Source organism: Nycticebus coucang, chromosome 12, assembly GCF_027406575.1.
Source record: "Nycticebus coucang isolate mNycCou1 chromosome 12, mNycCou1.pri, whole genome shotgun sequence".
NCBI lineage: Eukaryota > Metazoa > Chordata > Mammalia > Primates > Lorisidae > Nycticebus > Nycticebus coucang.
In genome coordinates, this window is record NC_069791.1 from 48940461 (window position 1) to 48960850 (window position 20390).

At 35.2% G+C, this 20390-nt stretch overlaps 1 protein-coding gene across 1 annotated transcript; it reads right to left on the reverse strand.

The window, feature by feature from the left end:
- Window positions 1-10279: 10279 nt before the first annotated feature.
- On the reverse strand, window positions 10280-17945 carry LOC128561944 (NKG2-E type II integral membrane protein-like). The gene is made up of 8 exons (XM_053556599.1): window positions 17840-17945; window positions 16093-16311; window positions 15294-15398; window positions 15113-15166; window positions 14460-14611; window positions 12790-12890; window positions 12128-12246; window positions 10280-11228 (listed from the first exon to the last, which is right to left on the reverse strand). Exons 2-7 carry the CDS (start codon window positions 16277-16279, stop codon window positions 12210-12212), a joined length of 636 nt encoding a protein of 211 aa, XP_053412574.1. The 5' UTR covers window positions 16280-16311; window positions 17840-17945; the 3' UTR covers window positions 10280-11228; window positions 12128-12209.
- Window positions 17946-20390: the final 2445 nt, after the last annotated feature.

Consider the following 20390-nt stretch of genomic DNA (forward strand, 5'->3'; position numbering starts at 1 on the left):
GTCAGAGAGGTGTTGAAGTCCCCGACTATTTAGGTGGGATATCATATTGCTCAGACCTCCCCATGGTCTGTTTAATAAATCTGGGAGCATTTAGTTTAGGTGTGTAAATGTTTAGTATTGAGATCTCTTCTTATTGTATTGTTCCTTTGACAAGTATGAAGTGTCCATCTTTGTCTTTCTTGACTAAAGTAGCTTTGAATCTGATTGTACCTGAGAGTAAGATTGCAACCCCTCCTTTCTTCTCATTTCCATTTGTTGGATACACTGTTTTTCATCCCTTAACCCTGAATCTTGATTTGTCCTTTAGGGCTAGGTGTGTCTCCTGGAGACAGTATATGGATGGCTTGTTTTTTTTCATCCAATCAGACAGCCTGTGCCTCTTTACAGCCTATGTCATTCTCCAGTGGGGAATCCATTGACATTTACTGAAAGTAACAATAGTTGTGGTAGAATTCTGTTCATCTTATTGTGAGGTAGTTTGTTGTGTAGTTAATCCTTTGTGCCATTGTGGAAGGTAAATTCTGACCTCTGGCTTCTAGATGGTTACTTTGGTGGTGGTTTATTGTGGTGTTCGGTATTGAGAATAGGTCTAAGTATTTCCTGTAGAGCTGGTCTTATTGTGATGAATTTCCTCAGTTGTATAATCTGCAAACAATTTGATTTCTCCATCAATTTTGAAGCTAAGTTTGGCAGGATATAGGATTCTAGGATGAAAATTATTTTGTTTAAGGATGTTGAAGTTGGATGACCATGCTCTCTTGGCTTGGAAAGTTTCAGTTGAAAAGTCAGCTGTCCATCTAATGGTTCTGCTCTTGTAGGTCAGTTGGTGCTTATTCCTAGCTGCTTGCAAGATTTTCTCCTTCATCTTGACTCTGGACAGGTTCATTACAGTGTGTCCCAGAGAGGTTCTGTTAGAGCTGAGATGACCCAGGGTTCAGTACCCTTGTGAAAGGAGTGTGTCAGGATCTTTAGTAAATCTTGGGAAGTTTTCATTTATGATAGTCTACAGTAGGGAGAGCTTTCATACCTTTGGGACAATCTTCTCCCCCTTCAGGGATTCCTATTATCTGTACGTTTGAATGCTTCATGGCATTTCTTAGTTCTCTAAGCGCCTACACTGCTTTCTCTCTCTTCTTTTCTGACTGTGTTACTACCCATTTTAACTCAAAGACTTTATCCTGTAACTCTGATATTCTTTTTTCTCCATGGGCTAATCTATTTTTGATACTTTCTACTGCTTCTTTATATTTCCTGAATGTTTCCTTCATTTCTTTAAGGTCATCTATATCTTTTCTATATTCTACAAATCTCTCATCAGACTTTAGGTTCGGTCTTTCCATTTTCCTTTCCAATCCCTTTATTGTCTTAATCATCCATATTTTAAACCCCTTTTCTGTTAAATCCATTAATTCTTTATAGGAGGAGTCTTCTTTAAAAAATTGTTTTGTGGTCCCTTGGAGTAGTTTCTCTAATTTGGTTATTCATGGTACCTGAATTTTTCTTTTGGTTCCTCCTCATGTTTGCTTTCTTCTTGTTCACTTCATTGTGCACCTCTTTTCTTCTCACTTCCTTTTTTGATTCAAGTTACTTTGTCAAAGAGTTTAGGTGAGGAAGAGACCACTTGGTATGGGATCAGAAGGTCAGAAGGTGGAAAAGGGTTACAGCAAGCAAAGAGAAGTAAGAGGAAAGGAGAAAAAGAAGAAGAGAAAAAAATTAAAAGGGGGAAGAGTTAGGAGGAAATCAAAAGAAAGACAAAAGTGGGGGAAGAAGGGGGACTAACAGAAGAACAGGTGAGATGGAGGACAAGAAGAGAGGTTGAGAGTGATAGAAGAGATGTTATTGTTCAGCACAGTGCTAAGGCCATGTCTATAGCTGAAGGGTGAAAATCTGAGCTGGGTTATTTCCTCAAAATTTGGCATTCCTTACTTGTCTGTCCACATCCAGACTCTTCCTCTGCCAAAAAACAGGAAGAGAAGAAAAAGAACAAACACAAAGAACTAGAAGGCAAAATTGAATAAGGAAAAAAAAAAGAAAAAAAAAGAAAGGAAGAAAAGTCGAAAAGTTTTGCAGCATGATCATCCTACTACATTCTTCCTGGGGTCAAGAGTAGAAAATTCTTTTGGCCTCTTTGAGCCAGGTTACTGCTGTGGTCTACCTGCCAGACCACCGCTTTGTCACACCCACCCTCAGCAAAGAAAGAGTGGAAAAAGAACGGAAAGAAAAGAAAAATATATATGTAAGCATAGACAAAGGAAATTTAAACATACCATCGAATCATGTTAAGGAGAGGGAGGGAAAAGGGATTTAAAAAAAAGAAAGAATAAAGGCAACAATCCAAGAAAAAGAGAAAGAAAAATCAAGAAACAGGCTGAGGGGAGTATCATAGCTGATGCCAAAGCACTTTATGTGGGAGAGATTAGATGAGTAGAAGAGTCTCTATCAACTGAGAGAATGCAGAGAAGTGTACTAGGGTGAGAGAATAATTTAAGCTAAAATTCTGCAACCAAAAAAAAAAAAAAAGAAAAACTACAGAATGATGAATGTAAAAATGGAAGATAGGAGAAGATCCAACCATACAACTTAGCAAAAAGCAAAGCACATTAAAACAAGATAAATTAAAAAAAAAACAACGCTTAGATAGCCTGATGTACTCAATCTCTGCAAACAATTGAGGAAGGAAAGAGGAGAAAGAAAATAATAATAATAATATGAGCATTGCCTCAAATCATTACTACAACTCCCCAGTTTGGTACTTCTTTCAAAAAACACAAACACAGATTGAATTTTTTTACTAAAAATTCTAGTCATGAGACACAAAAGAAAATAAGCCATTTTTTCTTTTGGATCCATTAGCTTATTCATTCTAGTTACTTAGGAGGCATCCCAGCTGGGAGTCCCCTATGAGGTCTACTACCATCCCAATCCTGACAGGCTTTCTGTTAGGGTTTACAGAAGTCCCTGTAAGTCTGGCAGAGAAGTAATAAGGACAAGGTTCCCACTCTCCCTTTTTCTCTAAGAAAATCAACAAGGCATGGTGGCCAAATCTTGCAATGTTAAGTAAGGCTGGTGTAGCTGAGATAGCACAAAGGCTAGCAGAGAAAAGGTAGAGCAAAGCAAAACAGATGTGTACCATACATATTAGAGCTTTTTCCAGTAGGAGCAAGGGTGACAGGGAAGCCCCAGAAAAGGAGTGAGGAAAGACTTGATCAGAGTAGCTGTGTCATGTATAGAAGCTTGTAATTTATCTACCACTCTGAGGGGGGAGATAGGGGACAGAAGCAGAGGTTCTGAAACAGGAGAAGGTGAAATAGAAGACAATGCTACTTTGTCACACTGTCAAGCAGCCTCCAATGGATACACAAAGCAGCCTCCAACACACAAAAATGCCACTAACAAACTCACATCACTTTGTCATCTTACTTTATTTGAGCTAAAAGGGGTTCCCAAAGTCAGTAGCAGCTCCCAAGTTTGGGCATCAAATGTTAGGTCTGTGTGGTGTTTCCTGTTCCCTCAGTTCTCAGTGCCAAGAATGAGCACCGGTACTGAACTGAGCCCATGACAGAGTGATCACAGATACAGAGCAATCACACACATGACATTCATGCGCCTTGGATGGAGAAAGGCTCTGAAGTCTGAGCACACACTGTCTTTTATGTGCTCCATAGTTTGTCCTGCCTCTCTTATTGCAGGATTGGTTGCTATTTCGTGCCTTTGGAGTGACTGACACATTGGGTTTATATAATGAATTACTTAACAGGTTATATCGAGTTTAGGTTACATAAAAGTTGCCTTAGTGCACAAGCCTCTTCTCATACCCTTCATGAAAACTCCACTTATGCTGTGCTAATTAGATGATAATGAGCCTTATGTAGGTAAAGGTCTCTAGGAGCTCCATACTGTGTGGGTTCCCACCAGGGAACAGTTCAAAGCTTCTACTTAGTTCCTGGGTACAATTCAGTTCCTGTTCTCCACTCTTTCCTGCCATCTGTTTACCCTCACCCTGACAATATCTCTTATAAACACAGATACAAAAATCCTCAATGAAATACTAGCAATAAAATAAATAAATGGGAAATAATCAATTAAAAAAGGTGCTTCCCAGCAAAGGAAATAATTACCAAAGTGAATAGATAACCTACAGAATGGGAGAAAATATTTCCCAAGCATATTTATGAAAGAGGGCTAATACATGGAATCTACACAAAATATTCAAGAAATTCAAAAAGAAAAAAAAAAACAAATAATCCCATCAGAGGTTTTTCAAAAGAAAATTAAAAAATCACATTTATTAATATTTATTGTTGACATGATTATCATTGGGGTCTTGGTCATAATATTTTTCCCTAGGTGCATATCTAGAAAAGTTTTTTCTACATTATCCTCTAGAATTTTTATAATTTCATTTCTTGGATCTAAGTCTTGTATCTATCTTGAATTAATTTTTGTGAGTAGTGAGAGGTAGTAGTCCTGTTTCACTCCTTTGTGAATGGCTCTCCAATTTTCCCACCACTGTTTATTGTATAAGGTATCTTTTCCCCATTGTATGTTGTTTTTTTGCCTTGTCAAATATCAGTTGGTTGTAGGTAAATGGTTTTATATCTGGGTTTTCTGTTGCATTGTTCTTTGTCTCTATTTGGTACAAATGCCATGCTGTTGTGGTTACTATAACCTTGTTGTATATTTTGAAGTCTGGTAATGTAATGTATCCAGATTTGTTCTTTTTTCTTAAGATTGCTTAGTCTATTCAGACTCTTCTCTGGTTCCAAATGAAGTGTAGGATTATCTTCTCTAAATTTGTTATGATGTTGGTAATTTGATGGGAATGTCATTGAATTTGTACATAACTTTGGGTAGTACGGCCATCTAAAAATATTGTTTCCTCCTATTCATGAGCATGATATATTTTTCCAGACCTGGAAACGGGGTCTGGAAACAAACGGGGATTTGTTTATATCCTCTGATTTTTTTTTCCTCAGGCTTCCATAGTTCTCTTTGTTGAGATCTTTTACCTGTTGTTTAAGTATATTCTTGGTACTTTTTTGTAGCTATTGTGAGTGACATTGAGTCTTCAATTTAACTCTTGACTATTATTAGTGTATAGGAATTATACTAATTTATGTACATTGATTTTGTATTGTGATACTTTGCTGAACTTATTTACCCATTACCCATGCAGAGTTCTCCCAATTAAGGCTGCACAAGGATCCTCATTTCCAGGTCTGAACAAACAGACTTTTTCTCTCCAAGGGGACTCTCTGAATACTCCTTGTCACTTTTTTCCAGAGCCAGAGGAATTACATTCATTTGTTAATACCCTCATTTAGTTGCTAATCAACATTGAAGTCTGTCACATCCTAACTTAGTGTAATTCTGCAAATGGTATTGAGCTCCTAGATGAAAGACCCAATGAGGTGGTTTCCAACTTGGGCCTCCTCACCTCTTCCAGAGGCTCTGGTGCCTTTCCTTTCTTCTAGTTCATTCCATTTAATAAATCCTATGCTATCATTAATCTCTGTGGTCTGTGGGTTCATTCTTCAAATGTCTGAGACCAAAGATCTACTACAGAAAGAATTTCTGGTAACACTACAGCAAACTCTACATGGATTCTATGGGATTTTCTACATATAACATCATATCATCAGGAAAGACTGATAGTTAGATATCCTTTTTCCTGATTTGGAAACTCTTAATTTCCTTCTCGACCCTGACTACTCTGGCTAGGACTCAAGCACTCTGTTGAATAGAAATTGTAAGAGTGGGCATCCTTGTCATGTTCCGTTTCTTAGGAGGAATGCTTTCAAGTTTTTCCAAGTTTGCCTAGTTTGTTGTGGGTTTTTATCATGAAAAGGATGTGAATTTTGTTGAATACTTTTTCCACATCTTTTAAGGTAATCTAATCGTCTCCATTTTTGTTTCTGTTTATGTGGTGAATCACATTTATTTGTTTACATATCTTGATTGTTCTGTTTCCTTGGAAAGAAGTCCACTTCATTCTGGTGGAATTTTTTTTTTCTTTTGATGTTCTGTTGAATTCAGTTTGCTAGTATTTTATTGAGGTTTTTGTATCCATGTTTATGAGAAATGTCTATAGTTTTCTTTGATGTTCTATCTTTTTCTGGCTCTGTTATCAAGGTGAAAAATGTTCACAAGCTACCTATATGATACATACTTAATATTCAGAATTTATAGAGAACTTATACAAATTAGCAATAAAGGAAAAAAACTGTTCAAATTGGGACAAAGACATGGAGAGAAGCTTCTCAAAAGAGGAAAGACAAATGGCCAATAATCATATAAAAAACGGTCAATGTCATTAATCATCAGGGAAATGCAAATTAAAAACACAATAAGATTATACCTTAGTCCATAGAAGGTGTTATTAAAAAGTCAACAAACAATACATGCTGACATAGATACAGAGAGAACATAGTACTTATACACACTGGTGGGGTGGCAAATCTATGGAAAACTGTACAGAGATAGCCCAAAGAAACTAAAAGTTGATGTACCATTCAATTCAGAATATCACTATTGTGTATTTACCAAAAAGAAAAGAAGATTTTTCATCAGAAAGACACTTCCACTTGAATGTTTATTGTAGCACAATTAACAATTGCAAGGGTGTGGTATGAAGCCAAGTGCCTATCAATTTATGGGCAGATTAATAAAATGTGACATATGTATACGTGGAATTGCATGAATACTCAGTTGCAAAAAAGATGAATTAATACCTTTTGCAACAATCTGAATGGGAACTGCAGAAAGTTCCATTTTCCTAAGTGAAGTATCTCAAGAATGGTAAAACAAACACAACAAGTACTTGCTATTAAATTGGAACTGATAACCACACATGTACACAAAGGAAAGTAAACCTCAGTGAAAATCCACTGGGAGGAAAGCAGGAGGAAACAGAAAACCTACCTATTTTGGTACAGTGAATGCTATTTGGATGATGTGCACACCTAGAAACAGGACTGAAACATTATAAGAACAATCCATTTCGCCTAAAACGTTTATACCCATTTTGATGTTTCAAAAAAGAAGACAGACAAATGGCTAAGAAATATGTGAAAAACGTCCAACGTCCAACACCATTAATCCACAGAGAGATGCAAATTAAAACTATAAGGTGATACCCCCAAATCCCTGTCACTGTGGTGACCCAGGTCCCCACAATCATTGCTGGGAATCTGCACTGAGGGCAGTCACTGTGAGAAAAGACTCAGACTCAGTTAGCTCAGGTGAAATAAAAGATGGGAGCCTGTGAGAGGCATATAGCATAGTTGGTAGCATCTAGCAAGTGCAGCCTTGGCACATTGTCTGAAAGTTCTCTTTACTCAGTCCAAAACCATAAATCACACTGACAACATAAAGCATAAAGTTATATTTAAGTTATTCAAAGCACAGTGTCCTAAGTAAACATTAACCGTCTGAAAGAGAAACAAAAGGAGGGAAATCATGCAAGCACATCATGTGATTACAACATACGCTTTGCAACTTGGTGGGTAAACTTTAACTTGCCTAACTCACTTCTGTGATTCCCATGTATACCTGGGCAAGACTTACGCATAGTCATTTTTAGTTGCTAATAAGCATTCCCTTCTCAGCCACAAAATATCAATCAAGCCATTTGTGGCACTTGGAGGGGCAGGGTTCTGGACTCTGGTCAAACAGGACCTAAGGAATGCTAGCCTAGAGCTGCCCAGTGCCAAACGTCCTGTGTAAACCACCAGGCTATCCCTAGTCTTCAGTGAGATGTGTCAGAACCTATGGGGTTTGAGGAACCTGGATTCTGGTCAATAAGTTCTCCAGAAATGCCTGGGCTAAACTACACTGTAAACCTAACTTCCACATGTCACAATGGCCATTATTCAAAAGTTTTAAAAAGTGATAGATGCTGGCATGCATGCAGAGAACAGGATGCTTAAACATAGTGGGACTGCAAATAAGTATAAACTCTATAGAAAACAGTATGGAGATTCCCCAAATAAATAAATGTAAAGAGAAGTCGTTTTATAAAAACCACATACACTCAAATGTTTATTGCAGCACAATGCACAATTGCAAAGATGTGGAATCAACCTAAGTGCCTATCAATTCATTTGTTCATAAAGAAAATATGGTAAATTGAATATATACCATGGATGACTATGCAGTTATAAAAGTGAATGAAATAATGTCTTTTCCACCCGCCTACATGGACTGGAGACTATTATTCTAAGTATTTTAGAAATAGAAACCAAACACTGTGTGTTCTCATTAATCATTCAAAACCAGGAATGGGGAAGAGTGGAAGACTGAAGAAAAAACACATGCCTGTGGAGTGCAATGAATATTATTCTGGTTCCAGGCACACCAAAAGGCCAGACTCAACCAAGGAGTCCAGGTAACAAAAACATTTGTACCTCCTTAATAATTTGACTTTTTTAATTTTAAAAATTAAAAGAAAAAGGAAAATACACACTGTACAACAAAATAAAGTAGAAAGCTGCTGGGGTTAATGTAGTATGGCAAAAATAATTATTGGAAATGCAATTTAATAATGATTTATTTTTCAAACCATTAGTTACATTCTTTTAAAAAATGTATGTACCTAATAATACTATTTCAACATAGAACTCAAAAGAAGTAAATGAATAAATAATCACCATGTAATAAACAATTCTGATTCACTGTTTATTACATAGGTACAACAAAGAGCATATAGGAAGATTTAAACTAAATAATTAACCATTATAAAATGCACACTCTCACACTACCCTAGTACTAAATACTCACCTTTTTTAAGTTCTCATGGAAAGCTTTCCAAGAATATTCTATAATCTCATAATTCCAAGCAAGTTAATATGAAATACAGTACTGTGCTCCCAATATAGTACTACTAACTGCTTGGCCAGTGGACATGTGTAATACAGCCTTTCATTTTCAATAATAATTAATGAAAAATAACTAACACTTAAAATCAGTTCCTCTATCCCACCACCACATTAGAAGAAACATGTAGAACATTTTCAGCTTCACAGTAAATCCTCTTATTATAGTTTATTTAAATGGAAGTCTATATGACTTTTAATTCTCATATATTATTAAAGAAAGAGGCAAAAAATTAAGACAATGTACAGTCACCATTTCTATTATATGAATTATGAGTAAAGTAGAACAAGTTTCTTGTGAAAAATCGATTGCCTTAAATTCATATGCTATAAAATCTAAATTCAGGAATGGAATTATCTGAGCATGCATACAAATTTTTTTAAGTTGAAATTACATTTAGTTAAGGTGAAGTGAAATAGAAGAAAGAAAACAACACATAGTATAAAATCATAAGACACAATTAGAGGGTCAACAAAGCCAATGATATTTTTATTGAAAATACTTAATAAAATTGATAAAAGATTAATTATTTAAGAAAGTACCTGATGAGGCACAAATATTTTATTTCTAGATTAATTGTAGATATATCTTTTGGATACACAGATAAAAAACAAGGAATGATCCATCTTATAAATACAATTTAATATTTGTTTGAAATAAAAATTCCCAAAATACACGAATGACCAAAATGTAGTAATAAAAGATACCTGAGTAAGCACGATATGTACTAAACAAATTGACTTTGTTAAACAAACATTCCTATAAATATATTCTACAAACTCATATCACATCACTAATGAATAACATTTCATAATAAAACTCTTACACAAAGGCTTGCAGGGCATCAAAAAATAAGCGCTTCCCAGTATGGTCTCAGTAGCAAGAACTTTCAAGTGCATAGCAATGAATAAAAGCATAATACAATCTCTCAGTGAGCATGGATGAAGAAATAAATCTTACTTCTATTAAAATATATGCACTGATCTTTTTAAAGTGATGATACTGAAAAACCAGGACGAATTTACCTCAGAAACACAAGACTGGTTTAACATTTACAAGGAATAAAAGTAATATAACTTGTACACATTATATAGAGAAAACAAATTTAATTTAAAATTCTGTAAAAATACATTGATTTAATGCAAAATATATTATAAAAATGGGAATATTGTAATATTACTGAACTATGAGAAAGTTATGATAAAAAATTTTTAAAATATGATTGAAATGTTGAAATCTTCTCATCAAAAACAGGAAATAATACATGTATAATATGCATAGAACCATTATTGTACTTTGTCTTCATCATTGAAAATAAATTATTTTTTTAACTTTTCTTTTTTTGAGAAAGTGTCTCACTTTTTTATGGCACCAGGGGAAAATAGTGTGATTATAACAGATAAAATAGTAGTTTACATCAAAAATTCAGAAAACTCTATACCTGAATTACAGGATTTAATACACAAAATCAATGAAGTAACTGGATATAAGATCAACATGCAAACCTCAGTTATATTTCTACAACAAAATAAAGAAAATTTTAAAATAAGGATGCTGTTTACAAAAGCATAAATGGAAAATAGCTATATTTATACATAACTTCAATACAAAAAATACAAAATATGACAGAGAGAAATCAAAGAAAACCTGATAGATTTTCAGATATAGCACGATATTACTTGGGAAAGTCAACTTCAAAAAGAGGCAGAATATTTAAATGTGACAGCCCCAAACATAATCCCAGGAGAGTTGTTTTCAAATATTTTTTATGCAAATGTCATGTATACATTTGATCCATTTAGGTATACAGATACATAAACTTTTAGTATATTTGCAGATTCATAACTAAAATCACCTCTGAAGGTTGCAAAATTTTCATCACTCCAAAATGAAAAAATGTAATTTATGGTCGCATCTTATTCCATTCTCCCCTTAGCTTTCGGCAACCACTACTCCACTTTCTCTATGGGTTTGCCTATTCTTGATATTTTATATAAACAGACGCACATAACATGTAACTTTAACAAGGTGACATGCCGCACACGCAATGCTCAGCAAAAAGAGCCAGACACAAAAGTGATGATATCCTGTTCTTTGTGGTGTGTGTTATACTGCAAACATTTTTTAATCTTTTCATTTATAAACAAATAAAAATTTATGTTGATTTATTCAATAAAAATATTATTTCCATTTCACAAATTATAAAATTGCAGAGCCGAATCCAAACTCAGGTGCTTTCCTTCTAAAGCTTCTGCTTACAGGTATAAATCTTTGGAGATCCACATTCATCTGATTGAAGTCTAAGTGAGGTTAGTACAGCACAGTTACGTTTACCACGGTTTTTTTCAACTATTCTGCAATGGATAAAAATATGTATTTCTGTCATACTTTATGGGACAATCCATGAAATGAGAGCATTTTCCATGCAATTTAAGAAAATAATTTTATGACTACAATTAATGACATTTCAATGCAATGTTAGTAAGAGTTGCTATTATGAAAACTGAACAAAATAGTCTCCCATATCTATAGAGGATGTGCTTCAAGGTCACCAGTAGATTCCTGAAACCACCCATTTTACTGAATTCTACCGTATACTATCTATCTTTATTCTATACACATACACACCTGTGATAAAGTTTTATTTATAAATTAGGTACTGCTAGGCAAGGTGGCTCATGCCAGTAATCGCCACATTTGGGAGGCCCAGGCCCATGGACTGCTTGAGCTCATGGGTTCAAGACCAGCCTGAGCCAGAGCTAGACCTTATCTCTAAAAATAGCTGGGAATTGTGGCAGGCACCTATAGACCCAGCTACTCGGGAGGCTGAGGCAAGAGAGTCACATGAGCCCAAGAGTTTGAGGTTGCTATGAGCTATAATGCCATGGCACTCTGCCAAGGGTGACAAAGTGAGACTCTGTCTCCAAAAAAAAAAAAAAAAAAAAATATATATATATATGTATATACACACACACACACAAATTAGGTACAAGAAGGGACTGAAAACAACTAAGACTAAGTACAACAACACGCCAGCATCACTACTTTTTGCCTTTGGGTGATTACTAAGTAAAATAGGAGGTGCTTGAATGCAAGTACTGCAATATTATTACAACTGGTCTGCTCCCCAGAGGGCTTCTACGTGATTGATAACGTGGGTCACCTCTAGAGTGCAGATCTGCTGGTCAAACAGATGGTTCAGGGCCAAGGCAAGACAGAGTGGACTCATGTGAAATTTCATCCTGCTACTTACTCAAAACAAGTGAGCTGATAAAATTTTTTTTTCTCGGGGGCAGCATCTGTGGCTCAAAGGAGTAGGGTGCCGGCCCCATATGTCAGAGGTATGGGTTCAAACCCAGCCCCGGCCAAAAACTGCAAAAAAAAAAAAAAAGTTTTTTTCTCAAATTTTCATTTCAAAACATTCTGACCATGGTTGACTACATTTACCTCAAACTATAAAAAATGAAACCATCGGTAAGGGGAGCCTACTGTGGTCCATTCTTTAATATTTACATCAACATTTCCCTAACTTCCAACATCTTCTTCATATCTGTAATTCAATTTAAACTTACTTATATCAGTCTTCTGTTTTTCTTCTGTTTATAATTTTCCTACTAAATAGCACCATTAAAAAAAAACTTACTTGGACGGTGCCTGTGGCTCAGTGAGCAGGGCGCCGGCCCCATATACTGAGGGTGGCGGGTTCAAGCCCCGCCCCGGCCAAACTGCAACAAAAAAATAGCCGGGCGTTGTGGCGGGCGCCTGTAGTCCCAGCTACTCGGGAGGCTGAGGCAGGAGAATCGCCAAGGCCCAGGAGTTGGAGGTTGCTGTGAGCCGTGTGACGCCAAGGCACTCTACCGAGGGCTATAAAGTGAAACACTGTCTCTACAAAAAAATAAAAAACAAAAAACTTACTTAAGTTTGAAAGTTGAGCCATTTCTTGACACCCATGGATGATCACTGCTCTGACGAAAGACTCCAATCCATGACCAAAGTGACAAGGAGTCCAGAAATTGCTATAGCAAAATAAATATTGTTCATTTAAATAATTATTAAAGATTTTGCCAATTTTTAAATGTGCAAGTACTGTGTTCTTTCATTAGATCTACAATTGTCAAAACAAAATTAATATTTGAAGCAATATTAAAGTTGAAAACCACTTTATATATTACTAAAAACTTTCACAAATGTGTGTAATTCTGGCTTAAAATGAACTCATTTTTCTTCTTATATTTATTTTTAAAATTACAACCCATGTAATTTAATAGAAACCCATGTTGCAAAACAAATATAGCATGAATTATAATAAATTTCCAGACTCTGTACATAAATTTCTCCTGATGCTAATATTAACTCAATGTATATTTCTACTATGTTTCTTTTAGTTTAGGGTTTTGAAGGGAATTGAAAGGGCTGCCATTAAGGAATTAAGAGACATAGAAGCCAAAAATACTGGTTGGTGCACAGCACACCATTCTTTAACTAAGTAAGCCCCCACTGTTGTCTGTTTTGGTGTAGGTGGAACACCAGTGGCTCCCAAACAGGTGCTACTCTTTACTAAATACCACTACAAATTCTGAAATTGATGAAAGACTCAAGAAAAGGAGTCTTTGAAAGGAAGAAATAGAAGGTGGAATGGTTTGAGACCCCACGATCAAGGATCAACAAAGTATCTGGGCATCTTAAGTTCCCTACCCAACAGAAGAAAGTGACCCCGGCCTGCAGTTTCCCAGAACCCAGCTTGACAATGAAATGTGCCTCAGTGAGCTAAGCTCATTTCTGGAAGGGATATCTAGCAGGAGACCCCCTCACAATAAGAAGCTAGAGGAAGAGCTTCTGCTCTGCCACCAAGAGACACCAGGGTAGGTGTAGTTGAAGGGACCAACAAATGAATCCCATGACCACAAGTTCCCCATCCAAGAAGGCTCTGTGTCCCTGAAGACGTGAGACTCACATCCCCCATGCAGACACATCAAATAGAATGGATTTTAAAATGTTCTATGTGCATAATACTGTAGTGAAAGTTAACAAACTACAGTCACTGCATTAATATGGGTGAAGTGCACGAACATCACACAGGGTAAAGGAGACAGACAGGAAAGTTCATACTGTCACTTATGAAAATTCAAAACTGGTAAAGTTTGTAATGTTAACATTCAGGGCAGTGGTTTGAGAAGGAGGGAGAAGGGATGAGATCATTCACACGAGCAGGGCTACTGGGGCTAGAAACCCCTATTTTGGTATCTGATGTGTATGATGTGTAGGATCTGAGTCCATTCACTGTAGGATAAATTTACCCATTCCTGGTGTGTTTATATACAGTACAATTAAACTGCAAAATTTAATTTAAAATAAAAGCATTTATAGAAGCATCACTTTCCATGAGTAGCAAGAATTGGTAATACTTAAATATACATTAGCTTATGAATAGAAATAAACAGTGCCTGGTGAAGACACACAACAGAACAGTGTACAGACCTTAAATAATTAATCTAAAATATGTACAAGAGTATGATGACTTCTATAAATATACTAGTGACTGAAATAAGCTTCTACTAAAATCTTTAAAATGTTTAACATCTTACCATTTCTTCTTCATTGTCTACATAAAGCAGAGTGGAGTTCTTAGAAGCACAGGCCATCAAACTCTCATTCCAAGGTCTTAATTCCTTACTAGTGTAATAACAATTGCTGGAATATGTGAACCACTCCTCTGGACAACGACCACAAGGATATCCTGAAGAAAAACTATGAATTACTTTCTGGAAACAATATAAATTTTTTAAATGAATATTAATTTACATATTTTCAATATACAACATATGTATGTTTCTTTGCATTCTCAGAGATTGGTAATTATAAAAGAAAAACCACACACACATGGACCTGAGGCTCCTCCTCTCATCCCATAATTATACTGCCACATAAAGGAAAACATCAAACAGAAATGCACCCAGTACATGTATAAAAAATCACTGAACAAAACCATATTTTCTAAGAAAGCAAAATTATTTAACTGTTATCATATGATGACATTAGTAATTTGAGTAAAACAGGAAGGAGGTATAGTGACTTTCAATGAGTATTTCTACTTTCTTTTAAAGAAAAGGGAATACCCTCCTGTAATCTTTATTTATGAATGTTTATTGCCCAATGTTTTTTTTCTGCCAAAAATATTGATTATAAGTTGTGCAAACCCAAAGACTGAGACAAAATAAAACATGACTAATATCAGTACCTTTCTCAGTTCTGACATCCATGAAGGAACTATTCTGCTCCTGTTTTAATATAACTGGAAAATATAAAGTTTTAACTAATTAATATCTAAATATAATATTTCACCTCCTATGAAATGGTTAGAGGCACTTTTAGTCATTAAAGTGAAAAGTTCTATTATAATCTTACATAAATACACTTACAGGGACTAAAAGCTATCATTTTTAACACAGAGGCCAGCAGGACAATGCAGATGACTCCCAGGATCTCAGCCGTGAGCTGGTGCCTGTCTGGAGGTAACGGTAAGACTGCAGGGAGAGAGACAGAGACACTGAGGAGGGAAGGTGGAGACAGTGGTTTAGAGGGTTTACAGAGAAGACAACCTACATTACATGTACAGGGAATCAAAAGAATAAGCTCTTGTTGCTAAACCCACTTCTACCATAGGAATCTTTCTCTTAAAATATACTGTTGCGTTATCTTAAGTATAATACTCCATGATTTGTTGAAATCAAGGCCTACAAATTTAACAATGCATGAATAAAATTAGTCTTCCGGCTTCATATTAGAAATTATATCCAAACTTTGAGCTCTGATCCTTACAATGAAAAACATCCCTCACTGGGCTAGAAATGATGGCTCACGCTTAACTCCCAGCACTCTGGGGGGCTGAGGCAGGCGGATTGCCTAAGCTCAGGAGGTTGAGTCCTGTCTGAGCAAAGTGAGACCCCATCTCTACTAGAAACAGAAAAACTAGGGCATGGTAGCACACCCGTGTAGTCCCAGCTACTTGTGAGGCTGAGGCAAGGGGATTGCTTGAGCCCAAGAGTTTGAGGTTGCTATGTAGAAAGCCAGGAACTCTACTCAGGGCAGAGAGGAACACTCTGTCTCAAACAAACAAACAAACAAACAAACCAAAAAACAAACCCTCATCTTTCTCACACCTCTTCCCCCATCTGTACATCCCAGGACAGCTATACTGAAGATCTATTAAATGCTTACATGTGTGGGAGCCCGGCATGTCTTCCCCTTGGAGATTCAGAGTAGCATTTTGAAGGTTTAATTCCTCGTGGGTTATTTCTTGTTCAGTCACTGAAACGGAGTTTTTCCCACCCCTAGGTTTTGTTTGATGCCACTTAGTGTCCTTGGCCAGATTCAGTCTTGAGAAGGTGACTCTTTGGTCTTTCATCCCTGCAGCTGTGTGGTATCAGAGACTGTGCTCTATGAGAAGCACAATTAAGAAGTTAATAACTGATATATTTATTGATTTTTTCTATATTGCAACTAACCTTTTTTCTAATTAAATTATAGCTGTGTACATTAGTGCAATCATAGGGTACAATGTACTGGTTTTATATACAATTTGAAATATTTTCATCAAACTGGTTAACATAGCATTCACCGCATTTAATAACTGATTTATTTAATACAATGTTCTATGGTGTAGTCAAAGTAACTGTATTACAATGTTAAAGTCTGATGCTAATTTCCTTAAAGCTATAAATAAAATTCTTATAATTGAACAGGTAAATTTACAAAACATATTTTACACTGGACATATATTATTAGTTAGAACCATAAAAACAATAAATTAGTGTGGAACAGACGTTCATAAGTCAAAATGTCTTCATTAATATAACATTGGATTCTACAGATATATTTTAACACCATTAGAATATATGTGTTAAAAATTAAAAATTAGTATTGGAAATAATAAGGCACTTATTTTAAAATGCATTAATCAATAAACAATCAGTGTGTTTGGATGGAGGAGAAATAATATTAGACCATATAGTAACTTTCTACACTAAATACTTCCAATTACTGATTTATACGTTCAAAAGTTCAGAAAGATTGTATGGTATTAATATCCTAAGGGTCACTTTCAATGTGTAAACATGAGTAATAGTATTTCAGATAACATAAGAATTATTGCCATTGAAAATTATAATGTGTGACCTTCAAAAGGTTACTTAGTGTCTAGAAACCTAGTTTACTAGTCTCTAATGGAAAAAATAATTTATAAGATATAATGTATGTAAAACACTTTACATGCATGTGGCAGGTTAACACCTCAAAAATGTTTCATATTTCAACTATGATACCATGGTTATATTATCATATCTGATTCACATTAGTTCATGTAAAAGAATTCATTAAGTAGGAGTCTTCTCTATCACTGAGGGACATATTTTTGTTGCAATGTTTTGCTCATTTTTAAGTCTTTCAATTGCTAAAATAGCAATTTATGGTTTAATAGCAGTTTATGGTTTGATTATCCTAGTTATCTCACGTTTATTTCTGCTAAAAGTAAAACTGCCGACATTCAATCGAAAATCATAAATGAGAAACTATATTTGACATCCATAATTTGAAATATTTATTTTAAACATTTGCTTTTAAAGGCAGAGCTAAATAGAAAATATTATTGTACCCATTGTGATCAAAAAATCCAAAATTAATTGCTCCAATTGTTGTGGATATTACTGTAAGTAATACTGATTAGCAATGCTATCGTGTGTGAGATCTTGACTAATTCTCTACAGGCAATAATTTGAATACTTTAGGAAATCCTCTGGCATATTTTATACTTTAGGCTTCTTTGGCACCCTGAATTATTTAAGTACAAACACCAGTGTTCTACTCTGATATCATTCTATATTAATTTTATCTCGACTGAAACACATCTAGTGTTTATAATTCCCCCCTAAGTGAAAAGGGCTGCAAGACAAAAACCATCAACACATACCTTCTGTAACCAGAACGCCCTGCATCCTTCAGCGGAGAGACCTGGTTACTCTTAGTAAGAAAGAAGAAATAGCTGTGATCTTCACAGAGTGCCCTGAGAAGCCTCAGAGTGATGCAAGAGTAAAGAAGGAGGGTTTCTAATCAATGTGTCACTCCAAGTTTGAACAGGAAATCCTCAGCCTTGGGCTATTCTCAAATCACTTTATCTCATCACACACCTCCAACTACGGGCGACATTTAATTTGTCCTGGTGTAATATAGTTTGACCATTTTCAAGTGCCTGTGGAAATGATTTTTACTTTTTAAATTTTCAATAACTGAATTAATAATTCTTTCTATCAGTCACATTATAGAACTAAAGCAATATCCTCATTAAAACTCCAAATAATATAATATGAACTAATGTCTTCTTTTTAAATTCGAGGTACTGATGTCTATTATTTCTACCAACATCCACTTGATACTTTCAAGTACATAACTTTATATATACATGTGTCACTGGGGGGCAGGGATACATGCCACGATTCTGAATAGCATTACAAATTGTAACACAATGTTTAATTAATACATGTATTTATGTGTTATACATATTTAAACATAAAAAGGCCAGCAAAAATATGGCATAACAGATAAAAACTGCTATACCTGTGCAGGGCATTTATAATGAATGGAGCTTGCATGAACAGAAGTCTCACTGGGTGAGTCAGTGAGTGAATAGTGAGTGCTGTGAAGGTCTGGAAGATTACCATGTACTGTTACAGTCTTTATAGACACTGCAAACATCAACTACACTAAATTTATAAAAAGATTGTTCTTTCTGCAGTAATAAGTTAATCTTAGTTTAACACAACTTTTTATTTCAAAAGCTTTTTGATTTATAGCCCCAGAATATGGGGAAAGGGGAGAGGGAGGGGAGGGGAGAGGGGGGCTGGTGAAGGGAGGGTAACTGGTGGGATCACACCTATGGTGCATCTTACAAGGGTACATGTGAAATTTACTAAATGTAGAATATAAATGTCTTAACACAATAAGAAAATATCGTGAAGGCTATCTTAACCAGTTAGATGAAAATATTTCAAATTGTATACAAAACCAGCACATTGTACCCCACAATTGCATTAATGTACACAGCTATGATTTAATAATAAAAAAAGGAAAAAAAAGGTTTTGATTGTTCAAAGTTTTTGATGCTTTGTAATAATAATTAGCTTAAAACACAAACATATTGTACAACTGTACAAATATATGTTCTTTATATCCCTATTCTATAAACATTTTTCTACTTTTAAATTTTTTTGTTAAAAACTAGACAAACAAAAACACACTAGCCTAGGTTACACAGAGTCAGAATGATGGGTCTCACTGCCTTCCACCTCCACGTCTAGTCCCATGGAACGTCCTCAGGCCAACACCGTGTATGGAACTGCCATCTCCCATGACAACAATGCATTCTTCTGGGACATCTCCTGAAATATCTCCCTGTGTTTTTTTGACAGTTTACTCTGTTTTATAAGTAGACAGAATGCCCTATTAATTAATGATAATAAATATAGTGTCATAAACACATATACCAGTCTGAAGGAACATAGTTGTTTTTATTATTATCCCGTAGTGTGCACTGTACATAGTGTATGTATACTTTTATGTGACCGTCAGCACGGTAATTTTGTATATAGCAACATCACCACAGATACCTGAATATTGCATTGTGACATAATTAGTATGTTGTAAGGAGATAGGAAGTTTTCAACTCCATTATAATATATATAATTACGTATTATATACTCTCACACGCCATTATGGTATATAAGTGAATGACTATGTTGAGTCTTTTCTTACGTGTAATAATATGGTGTTTTACTGTTCTAACATTTAACCTTAGCAGAGAGTCTAGGCTTATACAAAGGCACATAAAGATAACAAAAATTACTTAAAATATTAGAAGTAGCTAGAATTGACTTATCTGATATAAATACATATGCACATAAATATAATAAAACCTAAATATGTGTTCCTGTGACTATTTCTAATAATTATGAAAACTAGTGTCCTAAGAGCTCTGGTAAACTGGAAGTCAATATTAAGAGAAATAATTCTTTTAATATGATGACAAAATGAATTCAATTTCAATAATTCTTTTTTTTTTAGTTTTTATTTATTTATTTTTATTGTTAAATCATAGCTGTATACATTAGTGCAATCAAGGGGTACAATGTGCTGGTTTCATATACAATCTGAAATATTCTCATCAAACTGTTCAATGTAGCCTTCATAGCATTTTCTTAGTTATTGTATGTAGACATTTGTATTCTGCATTTAGTAAGTTTCGCCTGTACCCATTCTAAGATGCACCATAGGTTTGATCCCACCCATTACCCTCCCTCCACCCTAACATCCACCCTCTCTTCCCCTCCCTTGGCCCTTTCCCCGTATTCTTGTGCTATAGTTGCATTATAGCATTCATGTGACAGCTATAAATTAGCTTCATAGTAGGGCTGAGTACATTGGATACTTTTTCTTCCATTCCTGAGATACTTGGCTAAGAAGAATAT

Coding starts and splice junctions, on each gene's coding strand:
- LOC128561944 (XM_053556599.1), bottom strand. CDS start 16,279: ATGAAAGACCAAAGAGTCACCTTCTCAAGACTGAATCTGGCCAAGGAC. Junction 15,399..16,092: donor CATGCCGGGCTCCCACACAT/GTAAGCATTTAA, acceptor CTCTCCCTGCAG/TCTTACCGTTACCTCCAGAC. Junction 12,247..12,789: donor GGCTCAACTTTCAAACTTAA/GTAAGTTTTTTG, acceptor TTTTTTTTGCAG/TTTTTGGCCGGGGCTGGGTT.